Source organism: Oryx dammah, unplaced genomic scaffold (assembly GCF_014754425.2).
Source record: "Oryx dammah isolate SB20612 unplaced genomic scaffold, SCBI_Odam_1.1 HiC_scaffold_26, whole genome shotgun sequence".
Classification (NCBI taxonomy): Eukaryota; Metazoa; Chordata; class Mammalia; order Artiodactyla; family Bovidae; genus Oryx; species Oryx dammah.
In genome coordinates, this window is record NW_024070210.1 from 89,343,219 (window position 1) to 89,368,839 (window position 25,621).

General features: G+C 35.7%; 1 protein-coding gene and 1 pseudogene across 2 annotated transcripts in view; one reads left to right on the top strand and one right to left on the bottom strand.

Annotated features, from left to right (window-relative positions):
• Nucleotides 1-25,621, top strand: part of STYX (serine/threonine/tyrosine interacting protein) — a 47,636-nt gene that overhangs the window by 8,142 nt on the left and 13,873 nt on the right. Inside the window, exons 2-9 of one of the 2 annotated variants that reach the window (XM_040225868.1) lie at nt 5,526-5,558; nt 9,225-9,278; nt 12,751-12,848; nt 19,328-19,388; nt 19,795-19,831; nt 20,247-20,286; nt 20,380-20,430; nt 22,089-22,161. In XM_040225868.1, coding sequence (XP_040081802.1) covers nt 5,526-5,558; nt 9,225-9,278; nt 12,751-12,848; nt 19,328-19,388; nt 19,795-19,831; nt 20,247-20,286; nt 20,380-20,430; nt 22,089-22,161 — 447 coding nt within the window. The remainder of the gene's footprint in view (nt 1-5,525; nt 5,559-9,224; nt 9,279-12,750; nt 12,849-19,327; nt 19,389-19,794; nt 19,832-20,246; nt 20,287-20,379; nt 20,431-22,088; nt 22,162-25,621) is intronic. The other variant, XM_040225869.1, reaches the window with a different exon arrangement.
• LOC120852565 lies at nt 23,172-23,571 on the bottom strand (annotated as a pseudogene).

A 25,621-nucleotide genomic window follows, 5' to 3' on the forward strand; every position in this document is an offset into this window, starting at 1 on the left:
CAAGTACTGCCTTCGGACTCTTTTGTTGACCATGATGGCTACTCCATTTCTTCTAAGGGATTCCTGCCCACAGTAGTAGATACAATGGTCATCTGAGTTAAATTCACCCATTCCAGTCCATTTTAGTTCGCTGATTCCTAGAATGTCAGTGTTCACTCTTGCCATCTCCTGTTTGACCACTTCCAATTTGTCTTGATTCATGGACCTGACATTCCAGGTTCCTATGCAGTATTGCTCTTTACAGCATCGTCAAGGCTGTGTATTGTCACCCTGTTTATTTAACTTATATGCAGAGTACATCATGAGAAACGCTGGACTGGAAGAAGCACAAGCTGGAATCAAGATTGCCAGGAGAAATATCAATAACCTCAGATATGCAGATGACACCACCCTTATGGCAGAAAGGGAAGAGGAACTAAAAGGCCTCTTGATGAAAGTGAAAGAGGAGAGTGAAAAAGTTGGCTTAAAGCTCAACATTCAGAAAACGAAGATCATGGCATCTGGTCCCATCACTTCATGGGAAATAGATGGAGAAACAGTGGAAACACTGTCAGACTTTTATTTTGGGGGGCTCCAAAATCACTGCAGAAGGTGATTGCATCCGGGAAATTAAAAGACGCTTACTCCTTGGAAGGAAAGTTATGACCAACCTAGATAGCATATTCAAAAGCAGAGATTTTTTTTGCTAGCAAAGGTCTGTCTAGTCAAGGCTGTGGTTTTTCCAGTGATCATGTATGAATTTGAGAGTTGGACTGTGAAGAAAGCTGAGTGCCGAAGAATTGATGCTTTTGAACTGTGGTGTTGGAGAAGGCTCTTGAGAGTCCCTTGGACTGCAAGGAGATCCAACCAGTCCATTCGAAAGGAGATTAGTCCTAGGTGTTCATTGGAAGGACTGATGCTGAGGCTGAAACTCCAGTACTTTGGCCACCTCATGCAAAGAGTTGACTCATTGGAAAAGACTCTGATGCTGGGAGGGATTGGGGGCAGGAGGAGAAGGGGACGACCGAGGATGAGATGGCTGGATGGCATCACGGACTCGATGGACATGAGTCTGAGTGAACTCTTGGAGTTGGTGATGGACAGGGAGGCCTGGCGTGCTGCAGTTCATGGGGTTGCAAAGAGTTGGACACGACTGAGAGACTGAACTGAACTGAAGGGTACTCTTATAGTGAATGTTTTATCATATCCACAAAGACAGCAATACTTTTTATTGTAATTAATATCTGAAGTTTTTGTGGATGTGATTCAGTTGTATGGCTTCTGATACTGGCTCATTTCCTCCTTTTTTAAATGAATTGTTAAATTGTGAGTATCTTAGAACTTAACTTTTGAATTATTTCTGATTTAGGTTTAGGGTATGTTCCTTCAGAGAGAAAATGCATTTACTTCTCCCAGGACACTATCTATTCAGGACAACTTGACATTAAATTTTCACTTGGTCTCATGAGTCAGACTGGTTAAGACCCCATCCCACTACTACCACCACCACCTACTCAGACCCAAAGATAGGAAAGGCAGGGGTACTCATTTTTATGGGGATAAAGTAAGCTTCTGCTCCCTCCAGTGTGTTTTCATTGAAGGTATTGCCCCTTGGGGACCTAGTGTTTTGGTCATGATCTCGTTTCCCACTTTGAGCAGATCCTAGGCTTTCTCTCAAGTGAAGTGCCATTTAAAGTAAGACCATGGTGAGAACGTGGAACAACTAAAACTCCCATCCATTGCTGGTGGGAGCATAAATTGCTTTTGGAAAACTTTTGACAGTGTCTGGTAAAGCCAGATACAGGCCTACTCTGATTGTCATTTAATTGCCACTTATATATTCAAGAGAAATAAATGCATATGTCCATCAAAGGTCATATAAAAGAGTTTTCACAGCACCTTTATTCATAATTGCCCAAACCTGAAAGCTACTTAAATCTCCATGGACAGGAGAATGAGTCAGTTGTGACTGCACGGCAATAAAAAGGCATAAACTACTGACATACACAGCAGCATAGATGAATCTCATAGACATTAGGTTGAGATAAACCAAACCTAAAATAGTACTGCTGTATGATTCTTTCCTGGTGGTTCATTAGTAAATAATTCTGCCAGTGCAAGAGATGAGGGTTTGATCTTTCGGTTTGGAAGATCTGGAGAAGGAACTGGCAACCCTCTCCAGTATTCTGGCCCGGGGAATCCCATGGACAGAGGAGCCGAGTGGGCTCTGGTCCATGGGGTCACAAAAGAGTTGAACACGACTTAGTGACTAAACAACAAATGATTCCACTTACATGAAGTTCTAGGACAGACAAAACTAATCTGTAATGATAAGAGTCAATCTGAAGACAGGAGATACTGACTGAGAAGGGGAAAGAGGGAACTTCTTAGGATGATGGAAATCTCCATCTGAATTGTGATTTTGTGGGTAGGTATATTTGTAAAAATTATTTGAGCTCTACATTCAGATTTGGTTATTTTAGCACTTCATTCTTACATCCATTTTAAGAGCTGACTCACGGGAAAAGATCCTGATGCTGGGAAAGATTGAAGGCAAAAGGATTAGGGTGTGGCAGAGGATAAGATGGTTAGATAGCATCATCAACTCAGTGAACAGGATTTTGAGTAAATTCTGGGAGATAATGATAGTGAAAGTTGCTAAGTCATGTCCAACTTGTTGCGACCTCATGGACTATACAGTTCATGGAATTCTCCAGAATACTGGCTATTCGCCTGCAATGCAGGAAACCTGGGTTCAGTCCCTGGGTTGGGAACATCCTCTGGAGAAGAGAAAGGCTACCCACTCCAGTATTCCAGCCTGGAGAATTCCATGGACTGTACAGTCCATGGGTTGCAGAGTTAGACTCCACTGAGTGACTTTCACTTTCTGGGAGATAGTGGAGGACAGAGAAGCCTGGCCTACTGCAGTCCATAGGGTCACCAAGAGTTGGACATGAGTTAGGGACTGAACAACCTGCTGTCCTCATAAAATGAGTTTGAAAAGTGTTCCCAGTTTTTTTGTTTTTTGGAAAAGTTAGTAAAGGATTGATACTAATTCTTCTTTGAACGTTTGGTTGAATTTACCAGTGAAGTTGTCTGGTTCTGGACTTGTTTGTTGGGATGATTTTGATCACTAATTCAATCTTCTCCTCGTTTCTCCAAATCTTATTATTGGGTTTTAAGAGTTCTTTTTATGTTCTATATAGATACAGTTAGTTTATTTATCAAATACATTCCTCACAAGTATTTTCTCCAGTTCATGGCTCCAATTTCAATTTTTAACTGTGAATGCTTCTTACAAAGAACACATATTAGTATCATGATGGAAGTCCAGTTTATTGAATTTTTTCTTTTATGTATTGTGATTTTGGTGTCATATTTAAGAAGTATTCGCCTAACCCAGTCACAAAAATATTCTCATATGTTTTCTTCTAAAAGTTGTTATTTTGGGTTCACATCTAAGTCTGCAACATTTTTGTTAAGTGTAAGATATGAATAAAATTTTATTTTTTATTAAAAAAAAAAAAAAAGAAGAACAGAAACATAAGACTGAAAAGACTAGCAGATCTTCTCAGGATGCTGTGTTTCAGTGTTTACTGCCCTTGCTGGGTTTGTGCTTTCTTGTGTTTGTGTGTGTCTGTCTGGGGACTTCCCTCACTTAGTTCATCTGTGCATTTAAAGATACTTTGAATTTACAGTTAACATGCCTCAGATAAACTTCATTGGCTATGATACTGCCACTGTGCAAAGCTAAAGATACTTTGGAAAATATATTTTAACAGTCATTTGGTTTCTCAGGGTTTATAGACCAATTCTACATTGTTGAGATTTTCAAGATTTGAAACAAAAAATGTATTTTGTTTCTCTTTATAAAAAAAAAGGAATGCTGATAGTCATTGTAGGAGTATATATTCTCTCTTTCTGTTACAGAAATATAACATTTCTACCTTCTGTGTTAAAAATACTTTTCTGACTTGGGGAATCTGGATGGAGGGTAAAGGGAATTCTTTGTACATTTTTTTAACTTATCTGTAACTCTAAAATTTTCTAAAGAAATTTAAAAAACCTTTTTGCAGTTTTAACTTCAGAAACCTAATTACTATTTTTAATTTCTAGTTTTAAGCAACTAAGCTAGAAACTTATAGAATGTAGTCCATTTACAAATGAAGACTACCTGTAGTGTATTTGATTCCTCATTTCAATTCACTGTAATTGCTTTTTTCTTCTTCTAACTTTTTCTGTCTTTGCCATTTTGCGTTGGCATTTTGCATGGAGAAGGAAATGGCCACCCTACTCTTGCCTGCAAAATCTGAAGGACAATGGATGGAGGAGCGTGGTAGGCTACAGTCCATGGAGTCGCAGAGTCGGACATGACTGAGCGGCTTCCCTTTCTAGCTATTTTATTTTGGTCTGCATTCCAAGAATGAACCCTGTACTGATGTAAAGTGTTTCTTTAAAGGGACTTGAACTAGACAGAATCAAGCCCAAGTGAGATATGGGGAAGGCTATTTGATAAGCATCTAGCAGTTTAGATCAGGCATGGCAGATAAATACCTATCATATTCTGTTCTTTTTTCATCCGTTGCAGATGTTGTTCAATGATCACAGCACTCTTTTCTTCCTTGAATTTTTCTCCACATAGAGTTTAATTAATAGCTGTCTGAAAGTGAAAGTTGCTCAGTCGTGTCCAACTCTACAACCCCATGGAGTATACAGTCCATAGAATTCTCCAGGCCAGAATACTGCAGTGGATAGCTTTTCCCTTCTCCAGGGGATCTTCCCTACCCAGGGATCGAACCCAGGTCTCCTGCATTGCAGGCGGATTATTTACCAGCTGAGCCACAAGGGAAACCCATGAATACTGGAGTGGGTAGCCTATCCCTTCTCCAGCGGGTCTTCCCGACCCAGAAATTGAACCAGGGTCTTCTGCTTTGCAGGCAGATTCTTTACTGGCTGAGCTATCAGGGAAGCCAATAAAGTGAAAGTCGTTCAGTCATGTCTGACTTGGCAACCCCATGGACTATACAGTCCATGGAATTCTCCAGGCCTGAATAGTGGATGGGTAGCCTTTCCCTTCTCCAGGGGATCTTCCCAACTCAGGGATCAAACCCAGGTCTCTCTCATTGCAGGCAGATTCTTTACCAGCTGAGCCACAAGGGAAGCCCAATAGCTATCTACTGTCAGTTGATTAGAGGTGGCAAAATGACAAGGTGTCTGTTTTACATCTCTGATTTAGAGTATCATTTTTGCGAGAAACATCTGGAATACCTATACTTTTAATTACTGAACTATTCAGTCTGTTATAAAGTAACATAATCATAATTTTGGAAGCCTGACTACTTAGAGTCAACTTAATCATTTTTCTTGTCAGTTAAATTTTCACATATTTATGAAGCCACTTGATCTGCTGTGTTTATAGAATATTCTCTAAGTATAATGTATTTTAAAAAAATCCGTACACTTGTATATTACATCTTTGACCTATAATTGGGTGACATTTTTCATAATGTTATTTACTTTTCTTATGTTTTCCTTCCATTTTTAAGGAGTGGACCTACCCTATGAGACGAGAGATGCAGGTATGACAACCTTCTTCTTTATTCCAGCCAACCTGTATTACTGTTACTATCATTATTAAATAATTTAACCTAATTTCACAAAGGATTTGAGTCCCATTGACTCATGATCTGTAGGTTCATCACTGAGTATTTTAAATATTAACATATTAAAAGTTAATTGTGGCTCTTAAAAAGATGGGAGATGAAATTTCTTAGAATTACTGAAATAGTTATATATGTATGTGCTTAATGAGTCACGTTGTTTTTCTTCATCTGAAAAATTGGGCACAGTATTTGTATTATTTCTGAAAGCAGTTTGCTTTCTGTGTTTGTGTAGTTTAGATAAACTCTGGAGAGTAGACTGTAAGGCAGATCACCCTTTTCACTTAACTGTTCACATTTGTGTCTGATTTCCAGTCAACTTCAGTTAATTTAGTGAAGTTCTCCAGAAGATTGAGTTAATAACTCACACTATATGGAGGAGGAAATGGCAACCCACTCTAGTATTCTTGACTGGAGAATCCCATGGACAAGGGAGCCTGGCAGGTTACAGTCCATGGGGTTGCAAAGTTTTGGACACGACTTAGCAATTATAAAGATACAGAAAACAAACTAGTGGTTACCAAAGGAGAGACAAAGTGTGGTGGGACAAATTAGGTGTATGGGATTAAGAGATTAAAAACGCCTATGTGTAAAACAGCAACAAGTTTTTATTGTATCAGATAAAGAATTATAGCCATTACTGTATAATAACATTTAATGGAGTATAATCTGCAAAAATACTGAATTACTATGCTATACACCTGAAACTAGTATAATATTATAAATCTACTATACTGAAATTAAAATTTTTTTAATTTTAAATGAATAAGCAGGTGAATTTTCCACAGGAAACTGATAAAGACTGTTTGTTTGATGGTACAAACCAACATTTAATAAAGGGAATTTATGGGAAAAAATGCAATATGGGATGAATGAATTAGTGATAACTTGACATTGTATGGGAGACAGTGATCAAGACTATCCTCAAGAAAAAGAAATGCAAACAGGCAAAATGGTTGTCTGAGGAGGCCTTACAAATAGCTGAGAAAAGAAGGGAAGCTAAAGGCAAAGGAGAAAAGGAAAGATATACCCATTTGAATGCAGAGTTCCAAAGAAAGGCAAGGAGAGATAAGAAAGCCTTCCTCAGTGATCAGTGCAAAGAAATAGAGGAAAACAATAGAATGGGAAAGACTAAAGATCTCTTCAAGAAAATAAGAGATACCAAGGGAACATTTCATGCAAAGATGGGCACAATAAAGGCCAGAAATGGTATGGAACTAACAGCAGAAAAAGATATTAAGAAGAGGTGGCAAGAATACACAGAAGAACTATACAAAAAGATCTTCATGACCCAGATAATCACAATGGTGTGATCACTCAACCTAGAGTCAGACATCCTGAAGTCCAAAGTCAAGTGGGTCTTAGGAAGTATCACTACAAACAAAGCTAGTGGAGGTGATAGAATTCCAGCTGAGCTATTTCAAATCCTAAAAGATGATTCTGTAAAAGTGCTGCAGTGAATATGCCAGCAAATTTGGAAAACTCAGCAGTGGCCACAGGACTGAAAACGGTTAGTTTTCATTCCAATCCCAAAGAAAGGCAATGCCAAAGAATATTGAAACTGCTGCACAGTTGCACTCATCTCACACGCTAGTAAAGTAGTGCTCAAAATTCACCAAGCCAGGCTTCAACGGTATGTGAACCGTGAACTTCCAGATATTCAAGCTGGATTTAGAAAAGGCAGAGGAACCAGAGATCAAATTGTGAACACCCACTGGATCATCAAAAAAGCAAGAGAGTTCCAGAAAGACATTTACTTCTGCTTTATTGACTAACCAAAGCCTTTGACTCTGTGGATCATAAAAAACTGTGAAAAATTTTTAAAGAGATAGGTATACCAGACCACTTTACCTGCCTCCTGAGAAATCTGTATGGCAGTCAAGAAGCAACAGTTAGAACTAGACATGGAACAACAGACTGGTTCCAAATCAGACAAGGAGTATGTCAGGGCTGTGTATTGTCACCCTGCTTATTTAACTCATATGCAGAGTGCATCATGTGAAATGCTGGGCTTGATGAAGTACAAGCTGGAATCAAGATTGCTAGGAGAAATATCAATAACCTCAGATATGCAAATGACACCACCCCTACGGCAGAAAGTGAAGAAGAACTAAAGGGCCTCTTGATGAAAGTGAAAGAGGAGAGTGAAAAAGTTGGCTTAAAGCTCAACATTCAGAAAACGAAGATCATGGCATCTGTTCCCATCACTTCATGGCAAGTAGATGGGCAAATAGTGAGAGACTTTATTTTGGGTGGCTCCAAAATCACTGCAGATGTTGACTGCCACTATGAAATTAACAAAAACAGAGACATTACTTTGCTAACAAAGGTCCATCTAGTCAAAGCTATAGTTTTTCCAGTAGTCATGTATGGATATGAGAGTTGGACTATAAAGAAAGCTGAGTGCAGAAGAATTGATGCTTTTGAACTGTGGTGTTGGAGAAGACTCTTGAGAGTCCCTTGGACTGCAAGGAGATCCAACCAGTCCATCCTAAAGGAAAGCAGTCCTAAATATTCATTGGAAGGACTGATACTGAAGCTGAAACTCCAATCCTTTGGCCTCCTTATGTGAAGAAGTGACTCATTGGAAAAGACACTGATGTTGGGAAAGATTGAAGGTGGGAGGATAAGGGGACAACAGAGGATGATGATTGGATGGCTTCACTGGCTTGATGGACATGAGTTTGAATAAGCTCTGGGACTTGGTGATGGACAAGGAAGCCTGGCGTGTTGCAGTCCATGGGTCGCAAAGAGTTTGGCTACGACTGAGCAGCTGAACTGAACCTACTACATAGCAAAACTTTTTGTTGCATTTTTCAGCTCTGCCACTCCCAAGGTCAAGCAGTGTCTCTCCTCAGGAATTCCTTGACCTCTAAAAAACCTGTTTCTCTTAGTGAAAATTCACTTATTAAAAATACATGATTACCTGTGAGGTATTTTACTTGGTGCTATGGGGAATGTAAAGATGAGTAGAATTTAGTTAGTTTCTATATACAAGAAGCTATTAAATTAAATCTATACACAAATAATTCTGATATCCCATAGAATTGAAGTACAAAATTGTATTAGTATATAGGGTAAGGTATATCCCTACTGAAGAGCTTCTATATTGAATTCTCATAGAATAAATTTTAATTCATGATTCAGATGTTATTATTTAAATTGCTGAATCTTGTGCTACTTTTCATTTGATTGAATAAGATTTTGTGTAATTCCAAAAGGATGATATTTTTTTATAACTTTTATTTCTAGATTGTAGCAGAGAATAGAAGTAAAATTAGAGGTGTTTTAGTAATCGAAAAGACAAAAATACTAATTATACTAAAAGACAAAAATACTAATTCTCAGACTGCTTATAAAAAAGCACTATGGAAGTTCAAGTACCTGACTTTTCAGAATTAATTTAAATTTTAAATGTGTCATCCTGTTATATAAAGCACATCTGCATTTCTCTTCCCAGTCATTTGCTCAGTGTTGCTAGAAAATTCTCCCTAAATAATAAACTTTTTAGCAAATTATTAACATGGTACATATTTTGTATAGATTTAAATTACTGGTGGTAAATAGCTCAATATTTTTTTCTAGGAAATTCTGCCTGGTTTGTTTTTAGGCCCATATTCTTCTGCCATGAAAAGCAAGGTAAGAACTTTAAGTTAGAATCATCAGTAGACCTTATTAACCAACTACTTGGGGTAAGTTTTTTTAGTAGAAAGAGTTTTGTTTGAGGAAGCGTCCACTGATATTGCATATTACCAGTAATTGTGACTCTGGAGTACCTACTTCTTTTTGGATTTTATTGGATCAGTGATTCTCAAGTGTTTAAAAATAAATCACAAGTGAGGTTTTGTATTTTTATTTTCCTCATGAAATCCGTGTGTTTAAAATACTTGGCAAAAACTGACCTTTAATCATTTATTTACCTTCCAAGATACCTGATATTGCTAATCTGGATATTGGACATCTGTAATTGCTAATTATAGTTTCTGAGAAATATGTTATTAAATCCCCAAATAAGATTATTTAACATATTAGTTAAAGGGTAAAATAGAATATGTGTGATGAGTGTGTACAAATACATTCATAGAAACTACATATTTTAATTGAAATGACTCAAATTTTGTTTCTGTTTTTCCAAGCTATGGAGATCTAGAACCTCCAGGTTGTAAAGTGTTGTATTATATATCTAGGTGTCCTGTATATTTACACTGAAATCTATTTCTTCAGTTACACAATTGAAAGGGTAGATCTCATTCAGATATATGTATTAATAGCAGTGTTGTTACCAATTCCTAGAGGATTCAGCCCTATGAATTATGTAAATGCTAATTCTCTTTGAATTATAATATAAAACATTATATCACAGATGTTTTCCCTAATACCCTGCCTATTTAGAAGTCGGTTTGATACCTGAATAGGTTTTTTAAAAACTTTAGAATTAAAAACTTTTTTGAAATAATTTGATAAGTTAATGTCATTCATTTTGGAACTGGAAGGCTTTTTGACTGTTGAGGCATATCTAAGAGTAATAGTGGTAATTTGATGGCCTGCAACTAAGTTGAGAAGGTGGGATGTTGATAAAAATATATATCTAAATAAGTACTTAGAAAAAGATATAGTAGATAACTATAGGCTTTATAGATCTACTTTGTAAAAACAAAGTTATTGCCCAAATAATGTAATACAAATACTGGGGTTCAGAATGATTTGAAACTATTTGCTTTTACATATTATACTCTTTGTCATATTAATTTGTAAGTATTTGTTTACAGATACGTTGTCTCAAAACCTCTTCCCCCCTAACTTCACTGTGGTCTCATTAGATTGAAGAAAAGCTTCAATGGCAAAATTTGATTATTTTCCACCATAAGTCATTATAGTTCAGCCCATATTTCTTTTCATATCATCATATAAAACAGTAACATCAGAAGAATAATAGAAATAAAGAAACCTTAAGGAATAAGCTCCTAATAAACTCATTTAGTTTGGCCTATCTTTTACTACATTCAAATACAGTTTTAATAAAAGGGACATATTTAGGGTCTTTGTAGGTAGTGAACTGTTTCTTTTTATAAAAATTTTTTCTGTTTGCAGGTATGAGATAAGGTTATAGTTTGCTTTATATAAATAAAAGTCTGTTGAAAACTAAAAAAAAATATTTTGTGTGCTATTATATTTGGGTTCCGTCTTAAGGTTTGTTTTTACTTGGTAATCTAATGTGCCTTCCAAGCTTGATAAACAGGTTTTATCCCTGATTAGATATGTCTTCTTGTAGTTTCTCATATTAATAGAGTAGGTATGAAAAGTTCATAGATCAATGATAGACAAAGGAATGAATATTGAATTCACTTTGGGGGTTCTATAAATGTGAATATAGAACATTGATTTATTATTAATCCTACCAAATTCTTAACCTCCTTTCCCCTGTCTCAGGATGTACTCAGGAAATACAGAGATAACTGAACTGTAATCTGTGCCAGACGTAAGAAATTTTGCTGCAAAAATTAACATTTAGAAACCACATTTTCTTGGCTTAAGCTGCTATAATAAAATACCATCGAGTGGATGGTCTCAGCCACAGACATTTATTTTTCACGGTTCTGGAGGCTGGGAAGTTTGAGATGAGGGCGCCGTCATGATTAGGTTTTGGTGAGGGCCCTCTTCAAAGGTTTGCTTCCTTCTTGAGGTAGTCTCACATGGCAGAGGGATGAAGCTCTGATGCCTCTTCCTCTTGTAAGAGCACTAATTCCAGCATGGGTGCTCCACCTCATAGCCTCATTTATATCTAATTAACTCCCAAAGGCCCCACAAACTAATATCATTACCTTGGAGGTTAGGGCTTCAACATAGGAATTTTAGGGAGACACAAGCATTCAATCTGTAACAGGTAGAAATTATTCTTTAACTTTTTCCATGAATTATTAGTATTGCTGTTCAATTAATACAGAAAGGGAATTAAATATATAGGATTATAAACTGAAAATAGAAAACACAGGCTTATTAATAATTCTGATTCTTCATGATTTGTTCATTCATTTCTTGAACATGTAATTACTGAACAACAACTATGTTCCAGGCACTGCTTTATACATAGTGTGAATCAGTGAACAAAGTCCTTATTCTCGTGGCATATATATTCTAACTATTTAAATAACATGTTGTCTGTAAATTTCACTGAAACCTATAGTCACTTACAAATAAAAACTTACAGTTTTTAGAATTATTATGTTAAATTGCTTTAAATATAGAGCCACAAAGCATCACAGAATAATTTGGAATTGCCAGTTTTAACTTTAGGAGAATTTTTAAACCCTAGAAGTTAGTTTTTGTGAATTGTATAAATTAATTCTGGCTTAAAATCGAGAAACTGTACTGGGAGATGCAGAGAGTAGTCTAGAGATTTGGGCTCCAGCACTGCTATTAGCTAGGTCAGAAATGTTGAATAACTGTTTATGTTAGAGTAGTTCTCTCTAATAAATAAGAATTGTAACCAGTATATATAACTGCCATTTACTAAAAATACTTGCTATGTGTCCCAGTCACTATGCCGAAGATTATCTTATAGAATTCTTACAACTATTCAGTGAATAGGTAGTGTTTTCCTAGTTTTCACGTGAGAAAATTGAGCCACAGTGCTCAGGTCATTAGCAGAGCTGGGATCTAGAGCTTGGACTCCATAGCTCATGACTCTGTACATAGCCCATGCCTTTAACCACTATATAGTATTAAAAATAAACAATAAAGAGTATATAAATGTAAATTATAAATAAAGTATGTTACACATAATATAAAGGTCAAAGGGTTAATATATATAATGAAGGTAGAGTATTGTTTCCCAAATAAATTATCTTTAAGGTCATATCAAGCTCTGAAATTATAGATATAAAATAATTCGATAAGCCTTTTGAGAACATGTAGTGTGTTTATCTTGAATCATTGAAATATTTTGCTGATGACTTCAAGCATGTTGTTATGAAATTAGCTTTGATTCCCTGTATTTAAAGCTCAGATGTGGCTGTATTAACTATAAAGTTGAGTCCTGTGCATTTTCAAATCTCTGTTACAGTAAGATGAAGTTTTGTATTTCAAACTATTTCTCTCTTTTTTTAAATAGCTACCTATACTACAGAAACATGGAATAACTCATATAATATGTATACGACAAAATATTGAAGCAAACTTTATTAAACCCAACTTTCAACAGTTATTTAGGTAAGAATTGTTGATATAACATATAAAAATGTTATGGGTATCAAACATGTAATGTTTTTATTTTAAGTTGATTTTATTATATTGGACTTTGTATATATATGTCTTATAAAGATGGGTCATACAGTACATCAATTAAAGAATAAATTTCCCTTAAAATATTTTAAATAAGTAATTTATGCACATAATGTAGAATTCTAAATGTTCAAAAGAATGTGTACTGAAAAATAGTTTCCCTATTCCTGTCCTATAAATAGTCAGTTCCCCTCACTACAGGTATCCATTGTAACTTCTTTTTGAGTATCTTTCTGGAGTTAAGTTACATATATATTCACAGATCAACTTAGGCTTTTTTAAAAAATTACATATTTTGGAGATTGCTTCATATTATTACTTAGCTACATTCTTCTCTCTCTCTTTTTTTTTTTTCTCTTCATTGCATCTTCAGACTGGTAGAACCTCAGTTCCCTGACCAACTGGGCCACATCAGTGACGGCCTGGAATACTAACCACTAGCCCACCAGAGAACTCCTGTGTTATGCTTTTTAAGTAGACAGTAATCTATTGTATTACTCTACTAAAATCTGTTCAAACTATCTCCTATTGTTAGACATTTAGATTGTTTCCAGACTTTTGCTAATATAGTGACTATCCCTCTATGTCATTTAATTCATATGTGAATATATCAATAGGATAAATTTGTAGTAGTATGACTGGATTAAAGAATGTGAGCATTTAAATTTTAATAGATGTTACAAATTGCCCTCCAGTGAGTTGCATCAGTTTGCATTCCTAGTGCAAAGTGAATGACAGTGACTCCTTCCTTGGTATCTCTCTCAGATAGAATTATAAAATATTTTTAATTTTTTCCAATCTTGTTCATTTGCTAGTTCATGTCTGACTTTTTGCAGTCCATGGACTGTAGCACACCAGGTTGCCCTGTCCTCCACTGTCTACTGGAGTTTGCTCAAATTCATGTCCATTGAGTTAGTGGTGCTATCTTAACCATCTAATCCTCTGCTGCCCCCTGTCCCTTTGCCTTCAATCTTTCCCAGCATCAGGGTCTTTTCCAGTAAGTCAGCTCTTCGCATTAAGTAGCCAAGGTATTGGAGATAACAGCTTCAGCATCAGTCCTTCCAATGAATATTCAGGATTGAGGTTTTTTAGGATTCACTGGTTTGATCTCCCTGCAGTCCAAGGGACTTTCAAGAGTCTTCTCCAGCACTACAATTAGAAAGCATCAGTTCTTCAGCGCTAAGCCTTCTTTATGGTTCAACTTTCATATATGTATATAACTACTGGAAAAACCATAGCTTTGACTATAGGGACCTTTGTCAGCAAAATGATGGTTTTGCTTTTTAATACACTGTCTAGGTTTGTCTTAACTCTTCTTCCAAAGAGCACGTGTCTTTTAATTTCATGGCTGTGGTCACCACACCATGCAGTGATTTTGGACTCCAAGAAAATAAAATCTGTCACTACTTTCACTTTTTCCCCTTCTGTTTGCCATGAAATGATGGAACTGGATGCCATGATCTTAGTTTTTTGAATGTTGAGTTTTAAGCCAACTTTTTCACTCTCCTCTATTACCCTTATTAACAGGCCCTTGAGTTCCTCTTCACTTCCTGCCATTAGAGTGGTATCATCTGCATATCTGAGATTGTTGACATTTCTCTTGGCAATCTTGATTCCAGCTTGTTATTCATCCAGCCCCACATTTCACTTGATGTAGTATACATATAAGTTAAATAATCAGGGTGACAGTATACAGCCTTGTTTCCTTTTCCAGTTTTGAGCCAATCAGCTTTTCCATGTCCATCTCTAACTATTGCTTCTTGTCCTACATACAGGTTTCTCAGGAGGCAGGTAAGGTGGTCTTGTATTCCCATCTCTTCAAGAATTTTCCACAGTTTGCTGTGATCCACACAGTCAAAATTTAAAAGAAGTAGAAATAGATGTTTTTTCTGAAACTCCCTTGGCTTTCTCCATGATCCAGTAAATGTTGTCAATTTGATCTCCAGTTCCTCTGCCTTTTCTAAATCCAGCGTGTCCTTTTCTAAATCCAGCGTGTATGTCTGGAAATTCTCAGTTCACATACTGTTTAAGCCTAGCATGAAGGATTTTGAGCATAACCTTACTAGCATGTGAAATGAGCACAATTGTATGGTAGTTTGAGCATTCTTTGGCATTACCCTTGTTTGAAATTGGAATGAAAACTGACCTTTTACTGTCCTGTGACCACTGCTGAGTTTTCCAAATTTACTGACATATTTAGTGCAGCACTTTAACAGCATCATCTTTTAGGGTTTTAAATAGCTCACCTGGAATTCCATCACTTCTACTAGCTTTGGGCTTCCCAGGTGACACTAGTGGTAAAGAACCTGCCTCCCAAAGCAGGAGATATAAGAGACGCAGGTTTGATCCCTGGGTTGGGAAGATCCTCTGGAGAAAAGAATGGCAGCCTACTCCAGTATTCTTGCCTGGAGAATTCCATGGATAGAGGAGCCTGGCAGGCTGCAGTCCATGGGGTCTCAGAGAATTGAACATAATTGAGCAACTAAAACACACTACTAGCTTTGTTCTTAGTAATGCTTCCTTAGCCCACTTTACTTCACACTCCAGGATATCCTGCTGTAGGTGAGTGACCACAGCATCGTGGATATCCAGGTTATTAAGACCTTATTTGTATAGTTCTTCTGTGTATCCTTGCCACCTCTTCTTAAATCTCTTCCGCTTTGGTTTGGTCCTTACAGTTCCTGTCCTTTATCGTGCCCATTGTTGTGTGAAATGTTGCCTTGATATCTCTAGTTTTCTTGAAGAGATCTCTAGTCTGTCTCATTCTGTTGTTTCCTCTGTTTCTTTGCACTGTTCATTGAAGAAGGCCTTCTTACCTCTCTTTGCTATTCTCTGAAATTCTGCATTCAGTTGGATATACCTTTCTTCCTTGCCTTTCACTTCTCTTCTTTCCTCAGCTATTTGTAAAGCCTCCTCAGACAACCACTTTTCCTTCTTGCATTTCTTTTTCTTTGAGATGGTTTTGGTTACTGCCTCTTGTACCATGTTATGAACCTCCATCCATAGTTCTTCAGGCACTCTGTCCACCAGATCTAATCCCTTGAATCTATTTGCACCTCACTGTATATTCATAAGGGAATTGATTTAGGTCATAACTGAATGGCCTAATGGTTTTCCCCACTTTGTTCAATTTAAACCTGAATTTTGCGATAAGGAACTCGTGATCTGAGCCACAGTCAGTTCCAGGTCTTGTTTTTGCTGACTGTATAGACCTTCTCTGTCTTCAGCTGCAAAGAACATAGTATGATTTTGGTGTTAACTATCTGGTGATGTCCATGTGTAGAGTCATCTCTTGGGTTTTTGGAAAAGGGTGTTTACTATGACCAGCGTGTTCTCTTGGCAAAACTCTTCTAGCCTTTGCCATGCTTCATATTGTACTCCAAGGCCAAATTTGCCTGTTATTCTGGGTATCTTTTGTATTCCAGTCCCTTATGGTGAAAAGGACATCATTTTTTTGGTGTTAGTTCTAGGAAGTGTTGCAGGTCCTTGTAGAACTGGTTGTCTTCAGCTTATTCAATATCAGTGGTTGGGGCATTGATTTGGATTACTGATGTTGAATGGCTTGCCTTGGGGACGAAGCAGGATCATTCTGTCATTTCTGAGGCTGCACCCAAGTACTGCAGTTTGGACTCTTTTTGACTATGAGGGTTACTTCATTTCTTCTAAGGAATTCTTGCCCATAGTAGTTGATATAATGGTCATCTGAATTAAATTCACCCATTCCAGTCCATTTTAGTTCACTGATTCCTAAGATGTCAGTGTTCAATCTTGCCATTTCCTTCTTGACTGTGTCCAGTTTACCTTGATTCATGGACCTAATATTCCAGGTTCCTATGCAGTATTGTTCTTTATGGCATTGGACTTGACTTTCACTACCAGACACATCCACAACTGAGTGTCATTTCCACTTTGGCCCAGCCACTTTATTCTTTCTGGAGCTATTAGTAATTGCCCTCTGCTCTTCCCCAGTAACATATTGGACATCTTCTAACCTGGAGGCTCGTCTTCCAGTGTCATACCTTTTTGTCTTTTCATACTGTCCGTGGGGTTCTCCTGACAGAAACACTGGACTGGTTTGCCTTTTCCTCCTCCAGTGGACCACATTTTGTCAGTACTCTTCACTCTTCACTATGACCTGTCTGTCTTGGTTAGCCCTGCATGGCTTCGCTGGTAGCTTCATGTCTGATTGCAAGGCCCTTCACCACCTGATTTGGAGTAAATTGCTCTTCAGCTTTATGATCTCCTGGAGTAAAAATTGTGTTGTGTAGTTTTAGTTTGCCTTTCACATTTATCTTAAAATGATTAGGTTGAGCATCTGATGGTTTTTAATGTTCTTTATTTTGGCTTCACTTAAAAAATAAAGCGTATATTACACATGATACAAAGACCAAAGGGTCAAAAAGGTATGAGAGGAAGGATTTCTTTCCTTCCCTAAACCCAGCTACCTGATTTATCCCTAGCTAGGAGGCAGGTACTGTTAACTCTTCTTTGGATATCATTCTAGAAGTATTTGTATAAAACCATATATGTTAAAAGTCTTTAATGTTCTGCTTTATTTTTGTAAAAATGAAAACAACCTGAATGTCCCTCAGTGTAAGATACTCTATATTGTGTGAATACATAATAGACTATGTAGTCATGAAAAAGAATGAAATATTTGTGTATGTGCTGATATAGACTAATCTTTATGATTTATTGCATGAAGGAAACAAGGTGCAGAGCCACATGTGTGCTCTCAAAGTGTTTAAAGTATGTGCAGTAATTAGGCATTATTCTTGCAGATGTGTAGGAAATTTCTGGACTGACAGACTAGAAACTTGACAATGGTTACTTCTGGGAAGGGAAATTTAGGATCTGGGATCTACACATTTTTCAGTTAAAGAAAATTAGTTTTAAAAAGGGGATTGCATGTAATCTAAAATGAAATAGATTGATTTTTTTCTAATTGCAGAAGATATACTTGTTCTTTATACATATTTATGAAAATACAGAATGACACCAAGAAAAATATTTAAAAAGCCATCCATAATTCCACAACCCAGAGGAGCTTGACTTCAACATTTTGTTAAATTTCCTTCTAAATTTTTTGTGTTACGTATGTTTCATGTATACACGGGCTTCCCAGGTGGCACTAGTGGTAAAGAACCCGCCTGCTAATGCCGGAGACATAGGAGACGCAGGTTCGATCCCTGGGTCAGGAAGGTCCCCTGGAGGAGGGCATGGCAACCCACTCTAGTACCCTTGCCTGGAGAATCTCCATGGATAGAGGAGCCTGGTGGGCTACAGTCCATAGGGTGGCAGAGAATTGGACACAACTGAAGCAATTTACAGTGCACGATGCATGCGCATCATGTCTACACACATTTAGACTTGTATATATTAAAGAAAATGACAGTGTTAAATTTTAAAGTGCCATACTGTACCTTTCTAATTTTTGTTTTTAGTGCCAAAATGTCCTGGGTATAGCTTCTCTGTGATAAGTCCTGAATTTATTGAAGTTGCTACCATCAAAGTAATTATTAAAGCAATAATGACTTTACATTTTAATGTTATAACTCAATTACTTAACTAAGTTGTGTTAATAAACAGATGGTCTTGGATAGATTAGAAATGGAAGTTTCTTTGTTTTTTGGCTGGAGGTGGGGTGAGGGGAGTGGTTGTTGAGGCTGTATGACAAGGCTTGCAGGATCTTAGTTCCCCAACCAGGGATAGAACCCTGTCCCCAACAGTGAAAGCACTGAGTCCTAACCACTGTGAACTGCCAGCAGATTTCCAGAAATGGCAGTTTTTCACAAGATAAAATAAGGCTTGTATATTGAAATGACTTATTTTAAATGTTTTTCAAGGTGTAAAATTTGAGGACAGGCGGTCTTTGGGTTGCTTGTTGCTCTGTTGTAGGTTAGTTCAAACAATGAATGTTTGACTCACGGCTCTGTCAGACTGCTGCATTCTATTTCCATTAGTTTTTTTCTCTCAGGCTTTGGTCTGTCTCTGAATTGTCCTCTGTAGGGTTGTGAGGAAGGGTGGCAGGGCCATCCAAAGAAAACTCTTCTAGTCTTAGGGAAGTTGCTAGAAATAGAAGAATAACAAAGAGGAGAAAATAGGCAATTTTTGTCTTTATTTTCTAGGTCTACTTTGATCTAGAGGAAAATTTCTTCCTGTTTATGATTTTTCTATTTTAAGAAGATAGACTTTTTTAATATACATATCAGAGAAATGTTAATATATTAACTGTTCTTTAAGGCTTTAATTGCTGTGCCTTCAAACATTATAAAATATATGGCTTGGTCCTTGGGAATATGATATTTTGAAAGTTATTTTCATGGTTGTCAAGAAATTTTTGTATTTTTTATATATGAAGAGTTTTATCTGAAAGTGTGCTTAATCATACAATATTCTATTTTCAGATATTTAGTCTTGGATATTGCAGATAATCCGGTTGAAAATATAATACGTTTTTTCCCCATGGTAGGTAACAGTATTTTAATATCATTTAATATTTATGATTAGCTTTCTTAATTGTGCTTTTAAAACTTAATGAAACATGATTTTCTCCTATACTGCTATTATTTGTAATGTCTGAAAATAGTGGGATTGTATTTTAAAGAAAATTGACTATTTTTAAAATCTTTCTTATGATCTCCAAATATTTGAAAAATTATATTTCAGATTTCTTAAATGCAAAATAATATTTAAACTTATAACAATTATATCTGTAGCATTTTGGAAATTTTTGATGTAAGGTAATTTTTATTCATATAAATTAGCAGGAAAATATTTTCAGTATATTTTGTTTCACTATGTATATATGTTTGTATTTTATGCTTATGTTACTCCATATATTTTATTATAACACACTGTCTTTTTCCTTCAGACAAAAGAATTTATTGATGAGAGCTTACAAAGTGGAGGTAAATAATTTTTCTTTCATTTAACTTATGTTTATTTTTAGGAAATTATTCATTATAGTTAATTTTTAGTTAGTATTTGTCTTAAATGAAGAATATGAAAATTATAATTATGTATAATAGACTTCCAAATTTCCCAAAACTTATTTTATTTGGATAGACTTTCTTAAATATCTCTATAGAACTATTTTCATGTTGTCAGCTTTAAATCTTTTTACTCTAAAAGTCTATTGTAGAGTCCACACAGTTAATATAAATAAATTCAAGGATTTGAAAATTAGTAAGTATCCAAGTTGTGTATACAGAATACATAAAATGCTTAAGGTTTATTTTACTGTGGTATGATACATGGTTTCAGTATATTTTAGCTGCTGCATCAGGTATCTTTCTATCAGAATAACTATTTCTTGTTTTTCAGGAAAAGTTCTTGTCCATGGGAATGCAGGGATCTCCAGGAGGTATGATGTTAGCAATAATCTTTCTTTCTCCAGCATTTAATTAATGAGTATGTTTTCTGTTTTTTTTTTCTAAAATATTTTCCCCCTCTTTAGTGCTGCCTTTGTTATTGCATACATTATGGAAACATTTGGAATGAAGTACAGGTAAGAAAGTATTCTGAAACCTAGACACAGTTTAAATTCTCATTGAAATGAAGCTTAATGGAGACAATTTGGGCACTGGAAGTTAATAATCTCCTGATTTTTGTCATCTAGTTATGGTTGATAATGAGGCTCTTTTATCCTGTGATTAGTCTCTTAACCTCTGTAGCTGGTCTGCCTTGTAGATCCACTTGGGCTATTTTGTTACTTTATGAAGCTAGTTCTTTTATTATTTTAAAAACCCAAGATAATTACAGTTGGAGTAACCCATGGAAAACTGGTTGCTTACTACTAGGAAATCTAAGTTTTAAAATTCTTATTAGACAAAGATGTAATTGCTTTCTTTGTTTAAAAGGTTAATTTATTATGTTTTCCTTTAACAGTAGTTGGGTGAAAAATTGCTTAAGAATTGTTTTATTGTCTATTCACAATTTATTATTTGTTTTATGCAAAATCATCTTTTCCAAGCATATTGCATAGACGAAAGGGAGAGAGAGGCTAATGTGCTTTTCACCCTAAAACAAAGCTGGCCAATGTACAGTATTTGCTTTCTTAGAGTGTCTTGTACAAGTTACAAATCTGCTGTAGTCATTGATACTCTTTCACTTATGTCCCAGACTAATCCATTACCAAATTCTGTTTTATGTCCTAAAATATTCCTCGATTCTGGCTCTTTCTCATTACTGAATCACCCTAATCAAGCTCTAGTCATGTCTCATTATTTAATCTCCATAATACAAGCTCTTCCAGTGGTTATCATTTTAGTGGTCTTCTGTTTTCTTTCCTTCTCTAGTCTGTTCTGTTCTTCACACCGATTGTTTCAAAAGATAAATCATATTTCACCTTACCCTAAAAAGCTCTCAGAGGTTTCTGATCCTTAATAATTCTAAATGTGGCCAGTGAAACTTCACATGACATGCCTGTATCAACCTTTCGTTCTTATGCTGTGTACTCCATTAACCGTGTCCATTTGAGCTATGTTCACCATTGGATCCACATGCCTGACACATAGTGGACATTCAAATCTTTTAGTTCATTTGGTATTTTTGTCTTAAAATTATAATGGAAAAGTTTGCTTAAAGGTGTTCTTAAATATTATTTGAATACAACTTTTTGTGTTTATTTCATTGTAAAGATTAATGCTTGGTAGATTTTGTTTTATTTTTTTTTATTATTATTTGGTGCCATGTCAGCAATAATAGTGAAAATAACTTCTATTTATTGGGTCTCTGCCAGATGCCAGATACTCTTCTGGATACTTTTATCTCAGCAACACAAGGAAGTCCATATGTTTCTAATTTAACCAGTAATAAAATCTGAGCATGTAGTGTGTGTGACACATGCTATACACGATATGTTCTACTTACTGTCTTCCATATTCACAGTAGTGCTTAAAGATAGGAATTGTTATGATCCCCAGTTTACATATGAAAAAAATAAAGCTTAGAGAAGTTGAAAACTATCCCCTAGAACACAGCTGGGAAGCAAAGGATTTTCCCACTGCAGTTCACTACCTCTCTGTAGTACAAGCTGTCTGATTATGATTTTCTGTTTTAGGTAAATTGTTAGGTAAGTTCCTACTTTAGATAAATTCTGGGAAAATTGAGATTAATTCATGAAATAATGTTACTGCCTTAGTTTTCCTATTTTTTTGTTTTCAGAGATGCATTTGCTTATGTTCAAGAAAGAAGATTTTGTATTAATCCTAATGCTGGATTTGTCCATCAACTTCAGGTAACTTCTCTATTTTTCCTCGTTAAGGCAGTCAGCTGCTGCTGCTAAGTCACTTCAGTCATGTCCGACTCTGTGTGACCCCATACACGGCAGCCCACCAGGCTCCCCCGTCCCTGGGATTCTCGAGGCAAGAACACTGGAGTGGGTTGCCATTTCCTTCTCCAATAAGGCAGTCAGAAAATATGATAATTAAAAGCTTGTATTCCTATAATTTAGTTGTAGTACGTGGTAAATACTTAAAAATTGCCATAATCTGACTAATTTCTTTGTTCAAGTTTAAATCTATTTAAAAGTATTTTTTTAAAGCTGCCATTGACAAGGAAAAAAGGATTAAAAGCACATTGTTAAATCTAAAGTAAAATAGTTGATCTTAGATGTGTCCTCCATTTTCCCTCTATTTTGATTACATACAAAGCATAAGAGAAGTTTGGTTCTAAGTGTGTTACATGTAGCAGCTTTTTCTATTTTATATGCTTTATCTTCTCCATGTTCTTTCACACTTTGATGTGTAGAAGATACACTAAAAAGAAAGTAAACCTGTGGATTATCTGATTAATTTTTTCCAGGATGAAAAATCGTAAGTCAAAGAATGTGCTCTGGCTGATTGCATCCAGTTATGCAGGAATAAATCTTACATTGAAACATTAAGAGCACTACAAAATGTGTTAGTTACCAAACTTAATTTACTTCGTTTTTATTTGATTTTTTATTATTTTTATTTATTTTTTTGCCATCTCTACAGTGTTTTAATTAACCTCACATCCATCATTTCGGTCAGTCCCATAAGCAAAGCTGTCAGATCAAATGGCATTGCTTGGAAACTTCCATGTAGGGAGAAAAAAATTTTCTTTCCAGTTTAAAAAAAAATCTTTTTGCTTTCTGCACACTGACATAGAGGTAAAAGAAAAAAAATGACTGCAACTTAAATATGAAAGAACTCTTTACATAAATCCACAATTTTACACATTTATCTCAATGATGTGTCAGTGGAAAATCACCAACTGTTACAAAATAGGAAAAGTTATATGACAGAAGAAACAAAAAACTTGATAAAAAATATATCTCAGCATGAAAAGTACTGTGTCTTGGTGTCTTCACATCCTCCTCTTCTGTGTACTTATATACAACACATTGTTTCCTCAGATAAATGCATCCCCATACTTATTCTTCAGCTGTCCATTTACATACTCCTCTGTCTGCTCCAAGGCTATATTCATGTAGCCATCCAGGCAAGCCAGGACCCCTCAATAATCCACTCCCGAATTTAATTTCACAACGACTGATTGCCCGATGATTTGCTTCAGGAAGTCACTGGGTGTTTGCTCCCGCAGACTCATTTTAACAATCATGATCAGAAATCTCACGGCCGGGATCCGAACCCCTACTCTGGGCACCCACAAGCCCGGCCTCCGCCGATCCACCGGGCAAAACCGAAACTGAAAATCCATTTTTATTTTTAATTCACTTTTAGTTTTTATTTCATTTTAAAAAGAAAAAAATAGTCATGATAAAAAATAAAAATTCAGTAATGCTTAAGAAGAATACTTGAAAAGTAAGTCTCCTTAATAGTATATCTTGAAGATCATACGTAGCTCTACCTTCATAATATTTGTGTGTGTGTGTGTCACAGTTTTATGTGACCAGTTCCTTATACATAGGGCTTTAAGTTGTTTCCAGTCTTTCATGATTTTAAACAACATTGGAAAGAATGTCCTGATAGGTATATCTTTGCTTACATATGTGAATGTACCTGTAAGATAATTGATCAGAGTGGAATTGCTGGATCAGACGGCATTTGAAAGTTGATGTTGCTAAATTGCCTTTAAAAAGACTCCAGGAATCAAAGAGTACCTGCTTACCCATACCTAATCAATACCAATAGCAAAAGTGTTTTATGAAACTTTTGGATCATTGTTGTCATGGTGGTAAAAGTGACAACTGCTTATAGTTAGCCCATTTTTCTAATAGGTTGTTGATCTTTTTCTCATTGGTTTGTAAGGATTCTTTGTAGAAAATTTATCTGTAGCCAGTGATTTGAAGGCTTCCCTCCTGGCTCAGATAGTAAAGAATCCACCTGCAATGCAGGAGACTTGAGTTTGATCTCTGGGTTGGGAAGATCCCCTGGAGGAGGACATGGCAACCCACTCCAGTATTCTTGCCTGGAGAATCTCCATAGACAGAGTAGCCTGATGAGCTACATACAGTGCATGGGATCGCAAAGAGTTGGACATGACTGAGCAACTTAAGCACAGCACAGCCAATGATTTGAAATGCCATTTTTATTATATACCAAATTCTAAATCCGCACTTGAGTCTATTTCTGACTTTGTATTTTGTTCCATTGATCTGCTTATTGCTGCCTTTGTATCAAAGTTTTAAATGCTATAATATTTGTAAAATGTCTGTATTACTTATATTAAGTAATTTAATCAAGATTTCCTCCTTAATGTTCTTTCCAAAATTTTCCTGCCAAGTTCTTAACACATATTTTGTGGTGTGAACTTTACTGGAAAGGGTGCAGAAAGAATTGACACCTTTAAATTTTTCAAAGAGTATGTTTCTAAGAGTGTGTTCCATTTATTCAAGTCAATTTCTGTGTCCTTTAGTGTTTTAAAGTTTTCATTGTACAAAATATATGTATTTTTTATGAAATTTATTCCTAGCTATTTTCTTTTATTCCATTATAATTAAAATTGTTTTTTCAAGTTTCTTTCTAGTATGTTTCTAATTGCTTATTTGCTTACAGGAAAGCTGTTTATGTTTTCAATTGGCAATCTTACTAAACTCTAGGACCAATTCTAAAGAATTTTTTAGTTGATTGTCCTACATTTTCATCTTCAAATCATAATAATTTTGCCTCTTTTCTAATTTTTTTTCTTTCTCACTTTGATGGTCATTGTATCAGAACAATTTGATAAGTAATAGTGATGTGATATTCATACTTTATTCTTGATTTCAATTTCATTGCTTTTATTATTGCACTGTGTGTGTGTGTTTCAGTGAGTATTTGCTTGTGCATATTTAAAAGGTTTTTTATCAGAAATAGATACTGATTTTTAACTTAAAACAATTTTTTATGAAATGACTAGTTTCACTCCTTTAAGTCATTAATATGGTGAATTGAATCACATTATGTTGGACTTGTTAATTTTGAATCATTTTGATTCACAAATGAATCTCACTTTGTTATGGTAGACTATATTCCATTAATGTGTTGCTAGATTCTGTTTGTCAAAAAAAAAAATTTTTTTTAAGATTTTGGAGTTAGTTGAATAAGTGATACTGGTTTATAATTTTTTTTCTGTACTACCATCTTCTGGTTAGAGTGTCTGTCATGGTTTTCTCATTTTTAAAATGAAAACTTGCCTTCTCTTTATGTGCTCTGTGAGTGAAGTTGCTCAGTCGTGTCCAACTCTTTGCGACCCCATGGACTGCAGCCCACCAGGCTCCTCTGTCCATA